Source organism: Babylonia areolata, chromosome 21 (genome assembly GCF_041734735.1).
Source record: "Babylonia areolata isolate BAREFJ2019XMU chromosome 21, ASM4173473v1, whole genome shotgun sequence".
Lineage (NCBI taxonomy): Eukaryota > Metazoa > Mollusca > Gastropoda > Neogastropoda > Buccinidae > Babylonia > Babylonia areolata.
The window spans coordinates 19498362-19518522 of NC_134896.1; the positions used below are offsets into that span (position 1 = coordinate 19498362).

The 20161-nt window shown below is 41.6% G+C and overlaps 1 protein-coding gene across 2 annotated transcripts in view; it reads right to left on the reverse strand.

Annotated features, from left to right (window-relative positions):
• Positions 1 to 4434: 4434 nt before the first annotated feature.
• LOC143296135 (uncharacterized) overlaps positions 4435 to 20161 on the reverse strand; it is a 45085-nt gene continuing 29358 nt past the window's right edge. For both annotated transcript variants that reach the window (XM_076607922.1, XM_076607923.1), the window contains 6 exons: positions 18222 to 18379; positions 15274 to 15329; positions 14715 to 14759; positions 11692 to 11742; positions 6916 to 6997; positions 4435 to 6150 (listed from right to left, as the gene is read on the reverse strand). In XM_076607922.1, coding sequence (XP_076464037.1) covers positions 5178 to 6150; positions 6916 to 6997; positions 11692 to 11742; positions 14715 to 14759; positions 15274 to 15329; positions 18222 to 18379 — 1365 coding nt within the window. In that variant the 3' untranslated portion in view covers positions 4435 to 5177. The remainder of the gene's footprint in view (positions 6151 to 6915; positions 6998 to 11691; positions 11743 to 14714; positions 14760 to 15273; positions 15330 to 18221; positions 18380 to 20161) is intronic.

The following is a 20161-nucleotide window of genomic DNA, read 5'->3' on the forward strand; positions in this document are numbered from 1 at the left end:
CAGCAGTTTTAATGGTGCGATCTACATGACCTGGAAAACAAGTTCACATTTCTCTCTTTCGGCAGCATTTGCACGCAAACAATGACAAATACACATACATGAACAACTACAAACACACATTTCAAATACCAAACAGAAAGCCAGTTTTCCTTTCTTCACAGGGTTAAGCAGTAATCATTTATTATCCAATGTGTTGGTCCATGCAGTCACTCCAAATAATCAAAAACACATGATAAGACAATCAAGCAGTACAGAATAAAACAACAGAAATCACCCTTACTGAAGAATGATTGGAAAAAGAACATAGACCATAAATGTCTGATGGTTTTGAAAGAATTAAATCAACTTGTCTCCTCGTTCACCCCCCACCCCCACAACCCCCACTCAGTTTATTAAAAACAATGATTCACGAATAGGTGTTTTTTTTTCACCCCTCATTCCCCAAACGGGTAAACTATATCAATCGACTCAAATTATCAACTGCTCAGCACCATACCCATTTTTTGTTGTTGCTGAACCTTTGTGTGCAAGAATGCAAATGTTTCCGCTCAAGGTAGCTAACATCCATCAGCATGTTACTGATTTAACAAGATGACAAATTTTTATAGTTACAAATATTTTGAGAGGTGTGTGCCACTGATCACCGTTCTCCACCTGACAGGCGGACAAAGAAACCCATTTATTTAAACTAGTTTGTCAGCTAAGTATTATGCACAAAACTGCTATGTAAGGGAAGTAACTCCAACTTAACTTCCTTCCTCATTTACATGCAAAATTTCACTCCAAAAATCGAATGATTAGTGTGTGTGTGTGTTTGTTGTTTTTTTTATCCAGTTTTCCACACCGATATGGAAAAACATCACTGACTTACTGTGCAGTAAGTGCTCAGTGAAATTATGATGGATCTTGCAGCGAATTCGACCCAAAAAGGAGGATTTTGTGTTATACTCCATGTTTGGTGTTACATATACTTACCATGTCAAACTGATGCAAACTAGGCCTATCGGTTTGCTCTGCTTGGCCAAATTTCACGCGGCTAACAGTGAAAAGACGAGCAGTCCTGGCCCGGCCCGCTCTCAGCCAATCAAACGCCTCTAAAATCTATAAGTGCTGAATCATTCCGTGGCCATCGAAGAAAACGCCCCATGAGAACCACGGCGGAGACGCGGGGACGGACAGGCGGGCATTCGAGTCTGACATGGTAAGTATATGTAACACCAAACATGGAGTATAATACAAACTCCTCCTTTTGGTGTCATATACTGTACCATGTCAAACTGATGCAGAATTTAAAGCAAATGGAGGAGGGCAACGCCTACTGGTTTGTATGGGGAGCCCTCGTAACTGAGACGGCAGTGTTAGCCGCGACAACGGAAATCCCCTTCGAACAGTGGGGATTCTCAGACTGGCAGAAGGCTGCCTCCAAGACATGCTGCGGTGGCACTGAGTGCTGGAAAGCAGCCGAAGTAGCTATGGCCCGCACTTTGTGTGCTCTGGGATGAAGACAGCTGATATCCCTGTGTGCATGAGAGTAGGCTCTACGAATGACTTGGGAAACCCAGCGGGAAATGGTGCCTGCAGCGATGTCTTTCTTGTAATTCTCATTGAGGGAGATGAGCAGACGCCTCTGAGAAGAACGCCTATGGCGAGACCTATCCCAATAGTATTTGAGACACCGAACAGGGCAGAGATGCCTATCCTCATCATCTTGGGCAAGAATATCAGACAAAGGTCTGACCCTCAGAGAGGGGGAAGGAACCTCAGGGTCTTGGTTCTTAGCCAGAAACTCTGGAAGGAAACGAATAGTGATGGAACCATCTCTGTGGAAGGCCAGATCTTGTGGCATTCCACTAAGACCATGAATCTCGCTTCTACGATGGCCTGTGGCCAGCAACAGAAGGAAAGTGGTCTTGAGGGTGAGCAAGTCAAAAGGAATAGTCCCCAATGGCTCGAAGGGCTGTTTTTGAATGAAATCCAGCACCAGGAACAAGTCCCAGAGGGGCACTCTTCTGGGGTTTCTAGCTTCCTTCAGAGGGGCACCCCTAGCCACCTCTCTGAGCAGGAAATCCGCTTCAAAGGCGGGACCACCTAGCTGTTTGATTGTGGTACAGATGGCAGACCTGTACCCTCGCACAGAACTAGCAGAAAGGATGAGAACCGAGGAGCAGTGAGCCAGAAAGTTGGCCAGCTGCATGCTCGTAGGGTTAGTACACCACCGCAACCATTTCTTCCAGCGAAAGTCATACAAAGTCTCCGTTCCCTGCCTCCTTGCTCTGGTGACTATGGAGAGGAGGTCAGAGGAGGCACACCACTGGGTCAGCGCCGCCGACACAGAGGCCGACCGAGGGGTCGAAGACTTCAATGGTGATGCTGACAGTTCCGACCACACAGCAGCCATGCGTGCAGGTGGAGCCATTGAGGATTGGAATGAGGAGTGCCCGAGCGAGGCTGCCTCAGCAGATAAGATTTGGTTTCGAGTTCCAGGGGTGGAACATGTGTCACGGACTGAAGGTCCGGAAACCAGGGCTGGGCTGGCCATTTCGGTGCAATGAGGATCAGCTGCGGGCGTTCCAATCTGTCTTTCCGTATCACCTTGGACAGAATTGGAAAGGGAGGAAACGCGGAGGCAATCAGACTGCTCCAGTCTAGAGAGAGAGCATCCACTGCCCACGCTTCTGGGTCGGCGACCGGAGAGACATAAGTGGGAAGTCTCTTGTTGAACTTTGTGGCAAAAAGGTCCACCATTGGCCGAAACCACCGTTCCCACACCCCCTGAAGGGTGTCCTTGTCCAGGGTCCACTCTGTGTATATGACACTCTTGGACCTGCTGAGAGCATCTGCCAAGATGCTGGCTTTTCCTGCTAAGTGTCTCGCTGAAAGTGCAATGCCCTTGCTGTGGCACCAACGGAGGAGAGCCTCAGTCCGCAGGGAGAGGTCTGCCGAGTGCGCTCCCCCCCGCTTTGTTCACAAATCCCCCCCCCCCCCCCCCCCAAAAGGAGGTGGGGGAGGGGGGTCGACAGAGAAGGGAGGAGGGGGAACAACAATGGGGCCTGTGAGGGCCGTCTCCGAGTGGGGACCCGGGTTAACAACTGCTGGTCTTTTCACTGTTAGCTGCGCGAAATTTGGCCAAGCAGAGCAAACCGATAAGCCTAGTTTGCATCAGTTTGACATGGTACAGTATATGACACCAAAATGATGAGTTTGTCTTACAATTCATCCAATATTTCTTGGGAAAGTGAAGGAGATGAAGTTAGCAACCTTCAATCTTCAACATCGACAGAAGCTGACATTTTACTATTTCTGTTTTTGATTAAAAGTTATAAGTAAACTATTGCATTCCTCATCTTGCAACTTCAGCAATTTGTGCCAAAATTACATTTCAGTCATTAGGTGAAGTTTGGTAGCTATTGGTTAAGTGGTTGCTATAAATTTGTGCCTGAAATGAAGCACCCCTTCCCGTTGATGCTGACAAGCCAAAACATGCTAGGCTGGGAGGATTGCACAGGCAGAAGACCTCAAAGGGCTGAAAGGGTTAATGTGCAGGCAACCTTTATGATTACATTGATAAATGTTTTGTCCTAATGAATCAGCACTGCGCTATTTTAATGTGCAGGCAACTTTTCTGATTGAAATGATTAATGTTTCAACCCCCCCACCCCTTGCCGACTATCGCATGTTTAAAGCTCAAGCTAACAAAAACTTTCATTGGTTGGTAACTGTGTGCTCCAGGTCAATTATCCCCCTTGCATTGCAGTTCACTGGCACTATCAAATCTATATTTTCATGGTTTATGATTTTACATGACTACTTGATTGTTGCTACTTGATGACATTTCCATTTTGTGCGTATAATTGTAGCATTCTGAAGCTCAGTGCAGCACACAGCGTGAAAAACACAGCATTTGGCAGGTCTGAAGGGCATATCTTTGTGTGTAAGAAATCCACTTTTGAAACTTTTCAGACCTAACTCAATTACTCTTGCGCCCAAGCACTGCTCTGGCATTTAATTCTGTTTCATTACAGTTTTCAAGTTCTTACATAAGCATTAATCACAAAGGAAGGGAACTAACTTCTACAGTATTTCCCAATGTGTCCACATGTAATTTGGAAAAAAAAGAAAAAAAAAGAAAAGAAAAAAAGAGTACATTTCCCTCATCAATATGACATGGAAGCATGCTGAGCCTGTAAAGTCCCCATGGTTGAATGGGTTAAGATATTGTAACTTCCCCAAATGCATCATCATTGCACAGATAAAGCACCATCAATGGTTGACACAAACACAAAATAACAACAAAGAAATCCTAACTATACAAAACATGTTTTGCGTCATTTTCCAGGTAAACCTAACAACTACCCCCCACCCCCACCCCAAAATCACAAGCCCCGTGCATCACAATATCAGTAAAATACTAACACAAGTGGGTACACAGGTTTCTCCAGACAGAATACAGAGAATGCATAATGGACTAAATCAGCATAAAATGAACCTGGAAGACTCAATGAACACAGTTTATTTTTTGTGCACTTCTAAACTAGTTACACACAGAGCACCACCAAATGAAACAGTCCCCGTCCTGTCCAAAACTAATCCTGAAACCAAGCATCTCTCCTTACAACCTCCGACCTTTAGCAATGCACAGTTCCGTATTACACAATGACCAAATTCGAAAGTCCTTCAGCAATGCACAGTCAGATATTACACACTGACCAAAGCCAGAAACCGCTGAACACACTAAAAAAAAAAAAAAAGCCAACCAACAAAAGAAAAAAAAAAATCTCATTCCGGCAAACAGGGATTGCACCTTCATTCAATAGGTAGTAATCTGTCATTCTGTATCACCGTCACCATCCACAATCCAACGATCAGGATATTTTACACTGTTTTGACAAATCTTCAGACTTCCGTTCCGGACAGAGAGAAGGGAGGGGTTAGGGGAGGTGTAGGGAGAGAGGTTAAAATGGGCGAGGATGGGGAGGAGGCAAGAGGGAGTTTCAGGGGGAAAGAGACAGACTGAGAAGCAGAGACAGGGATCAAGACTAAGAGATGTGTGGGTCAACTGAAGAGACGGCAGGGATGGGGGGGTGGAGGAAGACAGGGACAGAGAAGAGAATGAGAGACAAGACAGGTAGAGAGACACGCACACAAAGATGAGCAGAATACTGAAGGTATGTGTTCTTTCAAGAGAAGTGCAGCTTTTTGCCACGGGTGCGCATGCTGTGGACGACTGACGCTGTCGTCTTCGTTGCCAGAGCAGCTGTTTTCGCTGCTTCAGTCTTTGCTGCTTCAGCTGCTGCTGCAGCTTTCCCACGCCTTGTCATGATGATAGAAGATTTGATGCTGGAAGGAGTGGAGGTGCTTGAAGACTTGGCAGATGATTCTGGTGTTGATAATGGTTTTGCCAAGGGAGGCGTAGTGGAGTCAGGCTTCTTTAAGGACTGGGGTGAAGCACCAGTTGGTGACTTGGACACCGACACAGCTGTAGGTTTTGATGATGAAGAGGTCTTTGATGGTGCACTACCTGAAGACTTGGAAGCTGAAGAAGATTTGGCTGGCGTCTTTCTCAACAGTTTTGACTTTAATTTTAAAGCTGACCGAGACACAGGCTTTGTTGTCGATTTTGTTGTTGAGGAACGAGATGAGGATGTCGATGATTGAGAAGACGACAATGAACTTGATGATTTGGAGGCAGCAGTGGATGTGCGTCTTTTGGCCAGTGGTGACGCTGAAGATGATCTTGGATGAGACTTGGTCGAGAATGACCGCGCCTTGGTGCACGACGATGAGGATGATGACTTGACCGGACTCTGCTTCTCCTCCTCATCGCTGTACGTAGCCCAACCCGCAAAGCTCATTAGGAGCTTTGCCCCCTCATCCACCTTACTCTCTTCATCTTTCTTCATATCCATCTTGAGACGTTTCCTTGGTGGCTGTTCTGGGAGGTCACCGTCCACCTCATCCCCTGATGTGTCATCCCAGTCAGAGGGGTAGTCTGACGGCTCAGAAATATCGTCATTGTCACCAAAGTCATATTCGTTGTCAATCGAGGATGTTCCAGAGGCAGCATCTTCTTCCAGGACTTTGGGAGAGGAGTAGTTGTGCTCTGGGCAGGGGGCAGGGGTGATGATGAAGGGACCCTGGCGCTTCGGAGGTCTGACATAAAGCAAAACAAACAAAACAATTAGCAAGCAATCATTACAACTTTCATGCTACCAGAACGAATTATTATGTTCTACATAACATGCAATAAAGATATCAGATCTGTAACAAAAAGAAGTTATAACATCACTGATACCAATGCTATAATGTTTTCGTTATTTTTTAAATGTTGTTTTGGTATGATCTTCTTGTTCATGTACTTGTGTTGGTCATGGGTAGGGAGAATTCTACTCATGTTCCCATTCCAGATTTATTTCTGTACATCATGTCAGGGGTATGTTCTTGCTCACATCAGCTTCTGGTGCTCGTCTCTCCTACATCAGTACTATTATACACCTGTCGTTTGTTTCTCTTATAGGTCTTGAAACATGTCGCTTCAAACATGCCAATTCCAGTATGAACACTGTTTCATGATGAATCCATGCCTGAATATCAAATAATTTATACACTTTGCTCTCTCAAGTGTAGACCCTGTCTGCCTTTTTTTTACCCCTGTAAATCCTACACATATTTCACAAATGCTTCAGTACGTTAGCTGGCCAAGTTTACTGTTTGCTGTTGACTCTCTAAAAAGAAACCCCATCATAATCATTTTTACTTCACCTCACACCTCGGGAAAGACACTGTGCTCTTCATCTGTCCTCTTCACTGTTCTCACATACCTTCCTGAACACTACATAACTGGCCAAAAACAGGTATAGAGTAATTACTGTCAGCAAGCAGGAACGTTTCAAACCACCAGACAAACCAGATACTCACCCATAGATCTTCCGTTTCATTCTTGATCTGGGACTGACTGGGCCACTGGCGTCTGAAGCATCAGATGACATTCCTGAAGAATCTGTAACAAAGAATGGTGTGGGGTTGTTTCTCTGTGCTCTTGATTATACTGTTTGCCAGAAGATGTGACATGCTCGCCCGCATCAGCTTCCAGTTTCGTCTCTTGTCTTGGTACTGTTTAGAATGCAATAACATAACCCATGTTTGTGTTCCTGTACCCATCCACGATGACTATAGCACTCTCTTTTTCTCAAAAATAATTTTCAGGAGCAAAGGATGCTGTTTGGATTTAATGTTTCCCCTGCAGAAATTCCATACCATAAAAAGAATTTAAGTGTAATGAAATATTGACAAATTGTGTCTTTTTAGAAGTAATCTTGCATTTTTTTTTTTTTACCCCCCCCCAAAAAAAACACAAGCCGTTTGCCCTCGCGATGCCTTCTTCAGTGATATTTTGATTCCTCCCTGCCCTCCTCCTGCTTCCAAAAAGTGAACAATTATTTTTAAATTCCTGAATCCATAAGCAGATAAGGATCACCATCAAATCTCTTCAGATCTATCCCCGATCTCATTTAGTTTCGTGGAAATCCAACCAATGTTTTCTTGGACATCATGCTGCTGACCCATCTCCAAGCTGTCAGAAACCTTTCAACCTTCTCCACACCCAGACACCATTCTGGATCACCATCAAATTCTAACCAGCTCATCCTCCGCCCAAAACCAACACTTCCCACAATATTTCAGGAAAGCTCATCCTCAGTTTTCAGTGTAAATCCTGACAGCAAACAGACAGCAGACCAATCAAAGTGAAACTGAACTGCTGGGCAGAAATGCTGAACATATACTTGCCATGACAGGAACGACTCTGACATGCTAGTCTTTTTTTCCTTCATTCTTGATGACTCTGACATGCTAGTCTTTTTTTCTTTATACTATAATTAGGTAAGGTATCTCTATAAACAGACACAAAAACATTAATGCTATTAAAAAACCAAAACCAAAAACAACAAGCATTTCATTAAAAAAAAAAACAAACAAAAAAACAAACAACATATGCACAGATTCAAACAATAAGAAAACACAAAATAATATAAATACATAAACAAAAATATAATGGAAATAATGGAAATAAAATGAACACAACAGATTCTAACAATAAGAAAACACGAAATAATATAAATACATAAACAAAAATATAATGGAAATAATGGAAATAAAATGAACACAAATCTACAGATAGAAAACTTTCAGGCAAAATGTAAACCATCTTTTAAGATAATCAGTAATTTTCATTTTGTTCTCAGAGCTCAATTCCACTTCACTCCCTCCCATTACCCACCTCATTTTAGCCAATTACTTTTCCCAACCACTCAATCTCTCTTAACCCGTTTAGCAACAAATTCTTCAACTATGTTGCTGTAAAACTAGTTATGGAATAACCAGTTTTTATCAGTTGAACCTGAATGGTGTAAATCAGCACGAAGCCAGATCAGCCAATTCATCACAACCTTGTGGACACTTTCAAAACAGTTTTGAAAAAAAACCTGGATACCACAGCCCCTTGAAAAAAGTGCCAAGGTGACACAGAGCAGAAAGCCAGTCAACTTCAGAACCGAAGCTTCAAGTCATATGAAGAGCAAAACAGCTGAAAAACGAAACACCCATACACTTAAACCCCACTGTGTGCCTCCTGTTTTGCAGTGTTTATCAAACACATCACATCACTGAATGGACAGGGAGCCAGGAAAGGCAGGTGAGACACCCTGGCATGTCAGACTGACAACCTGGCAGTCACAATGCATGTGACTGACATGAGGTTTTGTCAACTGACCCTGAAATGTGACTGCAACCATACACTTTTGTTGTTCTTTTCCCTCATGCTTTATAATCCAAATTGCAATGCTTATAAAAACCTGATACTACTGTATTGTTTTACTTTACACATTTCCAGCACAACTGTGGTCATTTGTTTGATACATACCTGGTACCTTGCGATTTGCTTCATTACTGGTTCTTAAGCTGTGATTTGCTTCACACAAACCTGGTACTTTAGTCTCTCTCTCCAAAACTGCAAGTTGTTCAGAAACAAAAAAACACCAACTCATGAAAAATATGTTCATGTTTCTTAGTTACTCTGGAATTGTATCATGGATAAATAAATAAACAACAGAAAATATTTCAAGTAAAAAGAAAGTATTAAAAGTATCACTGAAATAAAAGAACCATTGTGATTGGAAAACATGTCTATCAAAGCCAATGGTTTGGATGTTCAGTGAAGCAATACTGAACAACACTGATAATTTGAATCCAACAACTGTCAATTTTGTTTCCACTGGTCAGAATACTGACTTATACCACATGGAGTATCCACAGTTGGGCTTGTGGCTGAGCACCATTTCACACAGGCCACATACCGATACACAATCATGCATCTCATCATCATCATCATCTTGATATCAAAATAAGCAAAACAGGCAAAAGTCATAAAATATGCAAGCAAAACTCAAGTTTAAGCAGAAATAACACAGAATAATGAGATGAACCTGTGCTGTCCACTTATTAACAAAAAGAACTGATACAAAATCATGCATATCATCATCTCTAACAACTGAATATTTACAACAAAAAACCCCTAAACAAAAAACCCCAAACAAACAAAAAAAAACCCACACAAAAAAACAAACAAAAAAAATCGCATGAAATATGTTGATGAAAGTTCAGTTTAAAATTATGCAGAAATAACACACAATTACGAGACTGGATGATGCTTATCCAATCATTAACAAATAGACAATATAACAACAACTTGAGAATGACTGAATGTCTCCTCAAGTATTTCAGATGTCCAAGTCCTATGATGACCATTCTGATTTTTTCCATGCAAATCTCCATGTCTTTGACATAATTCACAATCCAGCATACAACACCTCCCCTTTTCTGAGAAGGAGAAATCAAGCAAATTCAAACAGGCTTGTTAGTTTCACATTACCAGAGGGAAGAAGAAATGCCCATTCATCAGTGTTTTCAACAGTTTAAAACACCCAAGTTAAGAGTTAACACAGGTGGTCCACAGACAATTCAACATTTATCACCTTTTGACATACAATCAGTAAACAGCTGTTGTTTTTTCAACACCTAATACTGATAAACTTTCACTCTTAATTGAATTAAAATGACTGCTTTACCTCAAAATTTTGTTCTCCTTAAAGGAGATGGAAAATACACTTATGGAAAATAAACATTCAGTCTGTGAATCTGACGCGTGTGGCATCAGCGAGTAATCCTGACACGACTACTGTTGTTGTTGCCCCTTGCAGGCTGTGGTGTTGGTGCTGCAGGGCTGTGATCAACACAGGCCGGACAGCTTCACCCCTAACTGGAACAAGCTGCCCTGGCTGAAGACTTTACTAAAGACGCTGACAACACTGCCTATAACTAGTACAGCATGGGTAGTCAGTGGATGGTCGTCTGACTGGTGCTGAACTGTAGCCCTCTTCTGGTCTGCTGTCCTGTGATACTAAGGTCAGGGAACAGGGCAAGGGACTGGACTTGAGTGAGCTGAGTAACATGGTTGGCATTGTCCTGGTGTCTTGAATATCTTTTGTCTTTATGACAGACTTGTGGTTTGCCGTAGAATGTCAGTCCAACCAGATATTATTCAAAGCATTCATATGCCCGTACTGAAGCTGGGCATTCCATCTGAAAGCTGAGCTCAGTTGAGGTTTAAAATGAGTGAACAATATACATGTTTCAATTTTTTTCTTGTTTTTGAAAAGCACCTCCAATCCCATGGGAGCTGACATCTGTACTCATCACTGGAGGCTTCGTTACATCAGACTAAGAGTTGGAGATGGAGTCAACTGCTGTTTGACTTTTAAGGGCCTTCTGTGGACAACCACAGGTCCAGTCTGTCTAAAACCTCTGCTACATTCTGACTGCTGCCTCTATGTTAAGTACAATCTTAGTCTTCCAGTTGATGCACTTTGCAGTGTAACATCTATGTCAAAATGACCTGACCTTCACACTGTAAGTGAGCCCCAGGACTTGTGAGTTTGGAAATGGAAGGATGCAATTCAGAAAATGGCATGACAGAAACATCTGCTCCAGTGTCAATCTTGAACATGACTTTTTGACCTCCCAAATCTATGGTTGTCAATAGACAGTTACCACTTGAGAATGCACCCCAAAAGTATTGTTTTCTTCACTGCACAGACTGATGTTTTGCTTCTCCAGTAAAGAGAAAAAAGTCTAGTCATAAAAACGTATCAATGCCGTCACACACAAAGGTGTTGGTCATTGGGGCAGTAACTTCATGGGGGCAGGGGAGGTAATTGTTCTCAGAGCCAGTCAAGGCCAAGGCAGCAGAAGAGGATTTGGAGGTCTTTCTTACTCCAGCTCCTTTATGTTGGAAATGTGGTCGTGCACACAGACTCAGTGATGTTTGTCCAGCAAAAGGAAAGAAAAGCAGGTACTGCTCCAAGTTCAATCATTTTTCTCTTTGCAGTCCTCCCATTAACAACAAAAAAACCCCAGACAACTTGAGAATGACTAAATATCTCTGAGTCTTTCACATACCAAGAACCTGGGATGACAGTTCTATGTGTTCCCCATCTCCGGCAACACTGCATGAATCCCCAGACACTAATTTTTAAATAGTCTACATACAAGCATAACACAACTAAGTCAGTCTTCCTTAAAAATACATAATAAAAACTAAAGAATCAAAGAGGTAAAGATAACAAAAGCTCAACTTACTTTTGCTGCTCAAGGACACCAAAACATTGGCCACATCTTGCATTTCTCTATCTGCAAAATACAAAACAACACAATCCAACATTACTCCATTAGGTTGTCACCCTACCAATCTCTTCACTGTTGCATCAATGACACAACAGTTGTGGAACTGATAATCATACAAGAACACACAACATATATATATATATATAAAAAAAAAAAAAGAAATTGCAAAAATACTGCCAAGTTAAAACTGTAGTAAACATATCCATAACTTTACATTTTGATGTTAATGTGCTACAACTGCAGCATTAGTTTGGTACAATATGCACACACACACACACATGTCCCCACAAGGTCCATCAAAGTCTCCCTCTCTCTCAATCTCTGTATATATACATGTGTATCTATACATGTAACTTGATACATGAACAGTTTCCAGAAATGTGTGTACTGATGTGTTTATTATGCACATTGTGAGCTTATTTCTGGGTTATTATTATTATTCTCAACTCCCCAATCAAAACTGTCCACACTACAAACCATAATCATCTGTCATCCTGAGTATAAAAGGTTCATATGGTTATATCATTGTCATTTGTGTTAATATAACTACTGCTGCAAGTATAAGAACAGAATCAACAAGCACTGGAAAATTTTCACCAGTCCCTATCTACAGGGGTGACCTGCATTTCAGACAATTGGTCTTTCCATGGACCTCCTCAGTCTTCTACTTGTTCAGTGTTGTTGCCCCTAACAAAACCCTTCCTTCTTTGAGCTGGTATTTTCCTCAAACACTCAAACTGCAATGAACAACAAAAACTGGGAACATGACAGACACAGTGAACTGGCTGAGCGCTCAGTATACAAGTATCATGTCACTTTTACATCACTACTAAAGACATTAAAGTGACCAGGATTTTTGTTGAATGGCAATAAGAGAGAAATGAACTGGAAATCAATACCTGGCCTAAACTTATCTCAGATGATTAATATTGAAAAACAAGAAAAAGGGAGACAAAAAGAAGGGTGTGGGGTGGAAAGAAAATGTTTTGCAGGGGCGAGATGGGGAGCAGAAATTGTGTAGGAGCAGAACATATGATTAAAGTGAATTGCTGCCAAGTTAATCATGGTGAAATGAACCTTGTTAAAAAAAAAGAAAAAAGGCCACAAACCAACTTAAACACAAGAGACTGGATCTCCTGTGAACAGAAGAGGAAGGATAAAGCCCCTCATCTCCCTACCTGTCTTAGTGTCAAATCAATGCACACAACAGCCTGATCAATACTTGACAAGCTTTTTCCATGTTCCACAACAAACTCCATCCCTTTTCACTATCTTTCACTCTCAGGTATCCTCATCTTTATAATTCATACAAATAGATATACTATAAAAAAAAGAAAATCAAGAAGTAGGGACAGAGGAGAGACAGAGACACACACACACACAGTGTTTGTGTGTGTGAGGGGCCCACATGGGGTAGGGCAGGGGGTGGAGTTGGGGGGGGGGGGGGGGGTATGCAACGGCTATGAACCCATGAGAGAAAAAAAAAAGTAAGAGAAAGCAAAACTTGGATCTGTGATAACAGATTTTCAACACCCATCTCCTGTTGAATAGCAGGCCATATAATGGATAAGCCAACCCATAAAATGCTTCCTGATTTACGATCCAGTTACAGACAGACTGTTACACAGATCAGCATTAATAATGACAGTACAAACACAGTGCCTCTGAACACACACAGGGACATGAAGAGACCAAACCTTGTAATGTGCCTGTGTGCAGTTTGAATTACAATCCCTGGCCTTTAGTTCAGCTAGAAAATGTCACATAGCGGCCTTCTCTAAATCTATGCTGCAGGACATTATACAAACAGCAACTACATGGGCCAAATACTGGCAAACTGATCAGAACCTGGCCTGGTGCCATCAATAAATTTCAGAAGCTTAGAGTGAAAAGTTTTTTTCATCAACTTAAAAATTTCTTGTTTGTTTGCTATTCTGAACTTTATTTCAGTAGTGCAAACCACCATCTCCCCTCACCCCCCTTCCCTCCCGCTAATGATTCTTAAATAATACTTGTATAACATTACCTTTTTATCAGCTAACAAGTAAACTGCTTTTGAGTAAATGAATTTCCTGAGTTGCTCTCTTTCTGTCTTTCTCTCAAACACACACCCACACACAAAAATTATACACCTATACACCCCTTTCAAAAGGTACACACCGTTTTTCACAGGTAGTTCTAATAACAGCACCCCCCTAGCACATTTTTTCTTTGGTTTAATCTACTGTAATCCTCCAGCTTAATAATCAAGATTATCTTGGATAACTTACAAAGACAGAACACAAACACATATGATGGTGGGAAAAAATCAGACGAATATCGTGAGAGGGAAACGTGACACCTAACGATTATAGACGCGTCACCCGCATTACACTCATCCCCTGGCTCTCTCTCCGTGCAGCCAGCACGCAACAGTTACCGATCCTGCCACACCTGCACAGAACAGTTGCTATGGCAGCGTGACAACATGGCAGCCTGTTGCTTTGGTAACAGGTACACAATCTGCCAACCAGACTTCTCAGAGAACAAGCCTCATGGGTGCTTGGGAGCCACGCCTAGACAACTGATAGATGGTTGTGTGGTGTTCACTGGTGGAATAATTTTTGCAGACTAGGTCACAGTCAATAGCTGGAGTTGTCAGACCTAACTTAAATAGGCTATCTGTTCACCTGGATTCCCCCTCTCCCTCCCTCATCCTTCTTTCCACCCCCTCCACACACACACACAAACCAGACTAGGGTTTCTCATTTTTCTGAGCTTCAAACACGTAACTGACACAAACTGAACAACAGAAAACAACAAATGATAGTGGATGAAATGGAGAGAGAGACAACAGAGAGACCTTTGAAGGGGGTGGAGGTGGGAGAGTTGAGGGAGGAGTGGGACTGTACACGAAAACTAGAAAAAAATAATGGGAGGAAAAAACAGAAAAGAATTAGAAAATGTAGATTTTCCATAAACAGGAAAAGAACACTCACCAACATTACTTTGGGCCAGCCTCCGACTTAAGAATGGAAACAGATCTGTAAAAGTAAAACAGGAACAAATAAATGTTTGTTAACCTAATCAAGCTTATGACACATGTGAAGTTGTTTTTATATGAATGACAACACCTATGCACTGTGCACAACAACCATAAACAAAATGAACTACTGTGGAAAAAGTATGGTTATACACTGACTTTCTTTGCCTTCACTGTTTCACAGACATGTAACACACACACAGAGACAAAAAAACAATAGTATCAGTATCAAAAGAACAAGAGACAAAACTGACATAAAAAAGACAAGAAAACGGAACAAAGACAGAAAGAAATGTTAAAAAATAAAATAAAACAAAATTAAAAAAGGAGAAAAAATCTATCAACACACACACATACAAAAAAGGAAGAGGTTGATAAACAACCTCTGAGGGCATGTTGTGACAGTCAACAATAAGAGAGAATGGGGAAATGGAGAGGGGAGGGGGGAGGGAGAAAAACCAGAAGAGAAAATGTAGAAATGAAACAAATGCTAACTATGAAAGGGTTTCACTTACGTGGAGACACTGTGTTGGGTACTGGCCGCTGAGTAAGTGGCATTGCTCGGAAAGCACTGAAACATGCCACAAGGGTTACAATCAACTTTTCTTACAACAAATAAAACCAACCAATCAATCAATCCAGAAAGACGACACATCTTTGAGCCTTCTTTTAAAATTAAACAGAGGAAAATTCTTGCTTGAACTTTAAGAAATTACGAACATTCACTGTATTTCACTATAACTGAATAACAAGACTAATATTTTTGGGCCACAAATCAATGAAAAGTATTGCTTCTGAATTTTATATCAAATTGACAACATCACACTTTAAATGCCACTTGTGTAAATATTTGTAACGAGTGATAATTTTGAAGGTAATACACTTGATATAGACAGTGAGAGAGAGAGAGAGAGAGAGAGAGAGAGAGAGAGAGAGAGAGAGAGAGAGAGAGAGAGAGAGAGAGAGAGAGCGTGTGTGTGTGTGTGTGTGTGTGTGTGTGTGTGTGTGTGTGTGTGTGTGTGTGTGTGTGTGTGCGTGCGTGCGAGAGAGACACACACACACACAGAGATCATGCAACAAAGGTCAAATGTGAAAAAAGTGCTGGTGTGTAATTATATAACAAAAGCACACTGTGAAAAAGAAGACTATCTTTGCCATGTGCAAGTGCCTGTGTGCACACACTGCCCATACACCCCCATTTCCCCAGTAACACACCAGGAAACAAAAAAAGGAAATAGCATGACAGTAAAACAGCCAAGGTGGTAGAAATATTGCAATTAATTATATCAGCACTCTTTATTTACTTTTTTTCTTTAATTCTTATGAGTAACTAATCAGTTTGTAAATTTTGTAGTCCAACCTATTTGAGAGAGAGAGAGAGAGAGAGAGAGAGAGAGACAGAGAGAGAGAGAGCGAGATACAGACAGAAACAGAGAAGGGGGTGAGGGTGAGATGACATGTGGTGTCTTGCATGTGGAAGGTGGGAGGGGAATTGGGAGCAAGGTTCCTAGGATGGAGAGGGGTAAAAAGAAAAGTCACACTTTTACATCTGTAAGTGTAAGCCTTTGGTATTTTCAAAATTATATAATCCTGTTTTTATCAGTAACTGTGATGTGTGTGTTAAACTTGAAACCTCATTTCATAGGCTCATCCTACTGTTGTGATGTGCTCCCTTTATGGATCTTTAAAATACTTCATGCAATCATTTGTTTTCAACAAGCAGCTTGTTGGGGAGGTGTGGAGGTAGGGGATAAGGTCCTTCCAAACTGAATGCTGTTCATCCCAGACCTAAATAAACGGCAGGGAAACTCTCCCTTCACACACTGTAAACCCCAAAAGCTCCAATAAAACACGTGGGAGAAAACGACCCCCCCGCCCCCCCCCTCTCAAAAGGTCCTGTCCAGCCCGAGCCAAAGCCTGAGGGGCCTCAAATTCCCTCTTCTCTGTGTAGCGCGCCAGTAAAAGCTGTTGCTAACACAGCTACGCACACAGACAGCCCCACACACCGCCCACCGCCGCCTATGTGGCCGTTGCCATGACAGCCATCCCAGCATGCATTAGGATGACCCCGAAATTTTCGGCAGCAGCTGTAGTCTTTATCTGTGTAAAACCTTGCGGGGCCTGTGGTGTGGCTGCTTGGTGTGTCAAGTTTAACACACGTTCGCCGCGCATAACAGGGGGAGGGGGAGTGGGGGGGGGGAGAGAAGGAGAGAGGGGGAAGGGGAGTCCGTGTCTAATGTCGTCAGCACTTGAGGCAGGGAGAAAACAGCAGCACGCGGGGCGAACACGGAGAGGAGAGAGACAGACAGAGACGGACGGGGATGAAGGGTGGTGGTGGTGACTGTTGTGTCACATGTTGTGGTCGGACCCCAGCTGAAAATTATTGCCGTCTCTTTGCATGCATGCATGCGTGCGAGCAAGCGCTCTCCCATTTCGACTGTTTCCTGCTTGCGTGGATAAATCAGAAATCCTTCCGCCCCCCCCCCGCCCCTTTTTCTGGTTTATTTTTTTCAATGAAATTTCTTTTTTAAAATGGCATGCGCGTCTGCTTGTGCAGTAGTCAAAACCAACTTAACAGTAAATATGGCATATTCCAACATGAAGTGACTGCGCAAAAACTGTGATGTTATGTTGAACTACGATCGTACAGCAATGAGTAAATGTTGCTGTGCAAAAAAAAAACAACCTCTTACCAACATCTGTCAAAATCATCGGTCTGCAATCGACTTTTGTTCAGAAAATACAATACACGATAGTTTTGGACACGATAAACGGAACAGACGATAAAGTGTTCCATTTGTGACCATTTACACTCGCAAAAGAAAGAAGAAATCGTGGTGGTGAACTCTTCAGTTTTCCTGCACAACCTAGAGGTCAGAAAGCGTAATAACCCCTAGAGAACAAAAAACAAAACAAAAAACAAAAACAGAACAGCTTTCCTGAGGAATAACTGATTATTCACATTCCTTCCTCTGGTGATTCTGTGGGTTGCACTGGAGTTGATTTTCAAATTCATTACTCTTAATCTTGCATGGCGTAATTCACACACACACACAGAGTGTACACACACACTCTCTCTCTCTCTCACTCAAGTGCATCAACAGAGACAGACCACTACACCACACAAATTCAGACATTCATACACAACCATTGCTTGGTTTGTTTTTGTCACAGTCCCTGTTGCCCACTTCGAATTAACAATGACATATAATAAGGCCTTGTGAGAGGAGACCCTGCAATCTTACTGATGGCCAAGCCAGTCTTTCTGAGGATATTTCTTGAACAAAGAAGAGATAGCACTATTGAGTGAATAAACAGGGGAATACCGTTGAGAGAATGAAAGAGTATCTTTACAGAGAAAAAGAGATCTGAGTGAAAGACTTCAATGAAATTGAGAAGGGGCAGGCTCATACACATGCAGGAGGAGAAAGAGGGGCAGAATGGAAGGAAAGAGAAGACTGACCTGGGCAATCCTTGCACATGGTGAACTTGCTGCTGTGGCACCATGGAGGACATCATCTGAAGCTGCTGGTAGGGGTGGTAGGGGGTCTTCCGCAAGGCCTGCAGCAGGTTGGGCCGGAACTCGGGGTCGATGCACCATAGTGAACCCTTGCCAATGTTCTGCAATGCCCATGCAGACACCAACTTTACAAATTACATGCATCTCTAAACACTTGTCACCTCTTTTGAAGTGTGTAACAGAAGAGAATGAAGGAAGAAAAACAAATAAAACAGGTCACCACAATCTCTCATCATTTCAGTCCAGGAGGAATGGTGATACGTAAGTATTGTGTGCGTGTGTCTTTTCATCTCCATCCCATTTTAATGGAATTCCATGTCTGGGAAATATCGAAGAGGATGTTCTTTGTCACACTCACAGATTATGGGTTGCAGAAGGTCCTCTTCCTTCCTTCTCATCCCTTTTTACCTGGTTGTATGAAATCTAAAGGTGCTCCATTGTCATAACGACTCCCTCTGATTTACTTCAATCTTGGAATTGAACATCTAAACACTGGGATTTGCATACATGTTGAGTATTCCTTTCCTGGGCACAAACAGTTTACCACTGAATAAAACTGAAAACCCTGTTCTTATTGATCAACCTGAGAATTTCCTCACTGATCAGAAGAAAGCAAATACATTTAAAGATTTCAGGACTCTGGATGAGTGAAAATTATCAGTGTGGAAATGAAGTCTTAAGCATGAATACATTTCTAGATCAGTGATCCATTCTAGTGGATATCAATAACTAAAAGTTCACTGACTGACCTGAGAGTGTTCAGAGTTGATTTCACCTCGGTCTTGCAAACCTTTCTTTTACTAAGTTATTACTAGTCTTGGTATCTGTGGTTCAAATCCTGAAAGTACCTGGAGAGATTTTCCTTTTTCCCGGGTCAAAAGTTGTAATTTGTACCATGTTCATGGTGGTTCCTTTTACAAGTAGAAACACTACTTTCATCAACCACTAATTCACAGTATGAACACAGTGTAAATGATTAAAAATAAGTATTCTGTACGAAGAAGATCAAGTATATTTAGTATACAAGAGATCCCAAGTTACACACATTAAAGATCTTAGTATCCAGATCTCAACTTCTTGTTTAGTGGTAATTTGGAACAAGTTTACACAAGCATAGCCATATATATATATATAATTCATCACTTCATCATTCATGTGTTCAATAACCTGGAAGAATCGTCTATACCAGGTTTCTGAACTGTACAATGAATTGGTAGAGTTAAGATAGTTAAGAAAAACAACAAAAAACCCACTTAATACACCCACAATCCTGCAATTAGGATAAACATGCTGCATGGGCCAGTGGAAGCACTCCAGAAGACCATCAGTTTCATTTCATAGGTTAACGTCTGAGTGAACACACAGAAGAGCATGAAATGGCTTCCAACTTTTCTTCTTTTTTTTTCTTTTCTAATTCTACACCATTTTAACAACTAAATAAGGAAAGTATCTCGATGCTGAACCTCACCCAAACTGATGAATATTAATCTTGGCTTGTCATATGTACTTTTCCCCCCTTTTTGTCAATGTATCTTTCACTCAAATTAAAAGAAAGAAAGCAAGTAGAAGAAAAAAAAAGGAAGAAAAAAAGAAAAAAAATAGTGACAGCATCCAAACCTCTTTCAGTCAATGCCATGCATCTGGCCACATCTGTTTTTAAATCAACTTTACAAACTTATGTTTTTTAATTCATCAAAAATTAAAAATTATACGAATACAAGTTTTACAACACAAGAAAATCTAATTTTTACACATGAAATTCTCTTAAAAAACAACAACAAAAAACCCCAGAAAATAGTAAGATCTTGATCAAACACTGAACACCAACAACATACACATTAAACAGAATCTACAAAAAGCAATACCAGTTTGCCATACAGTGT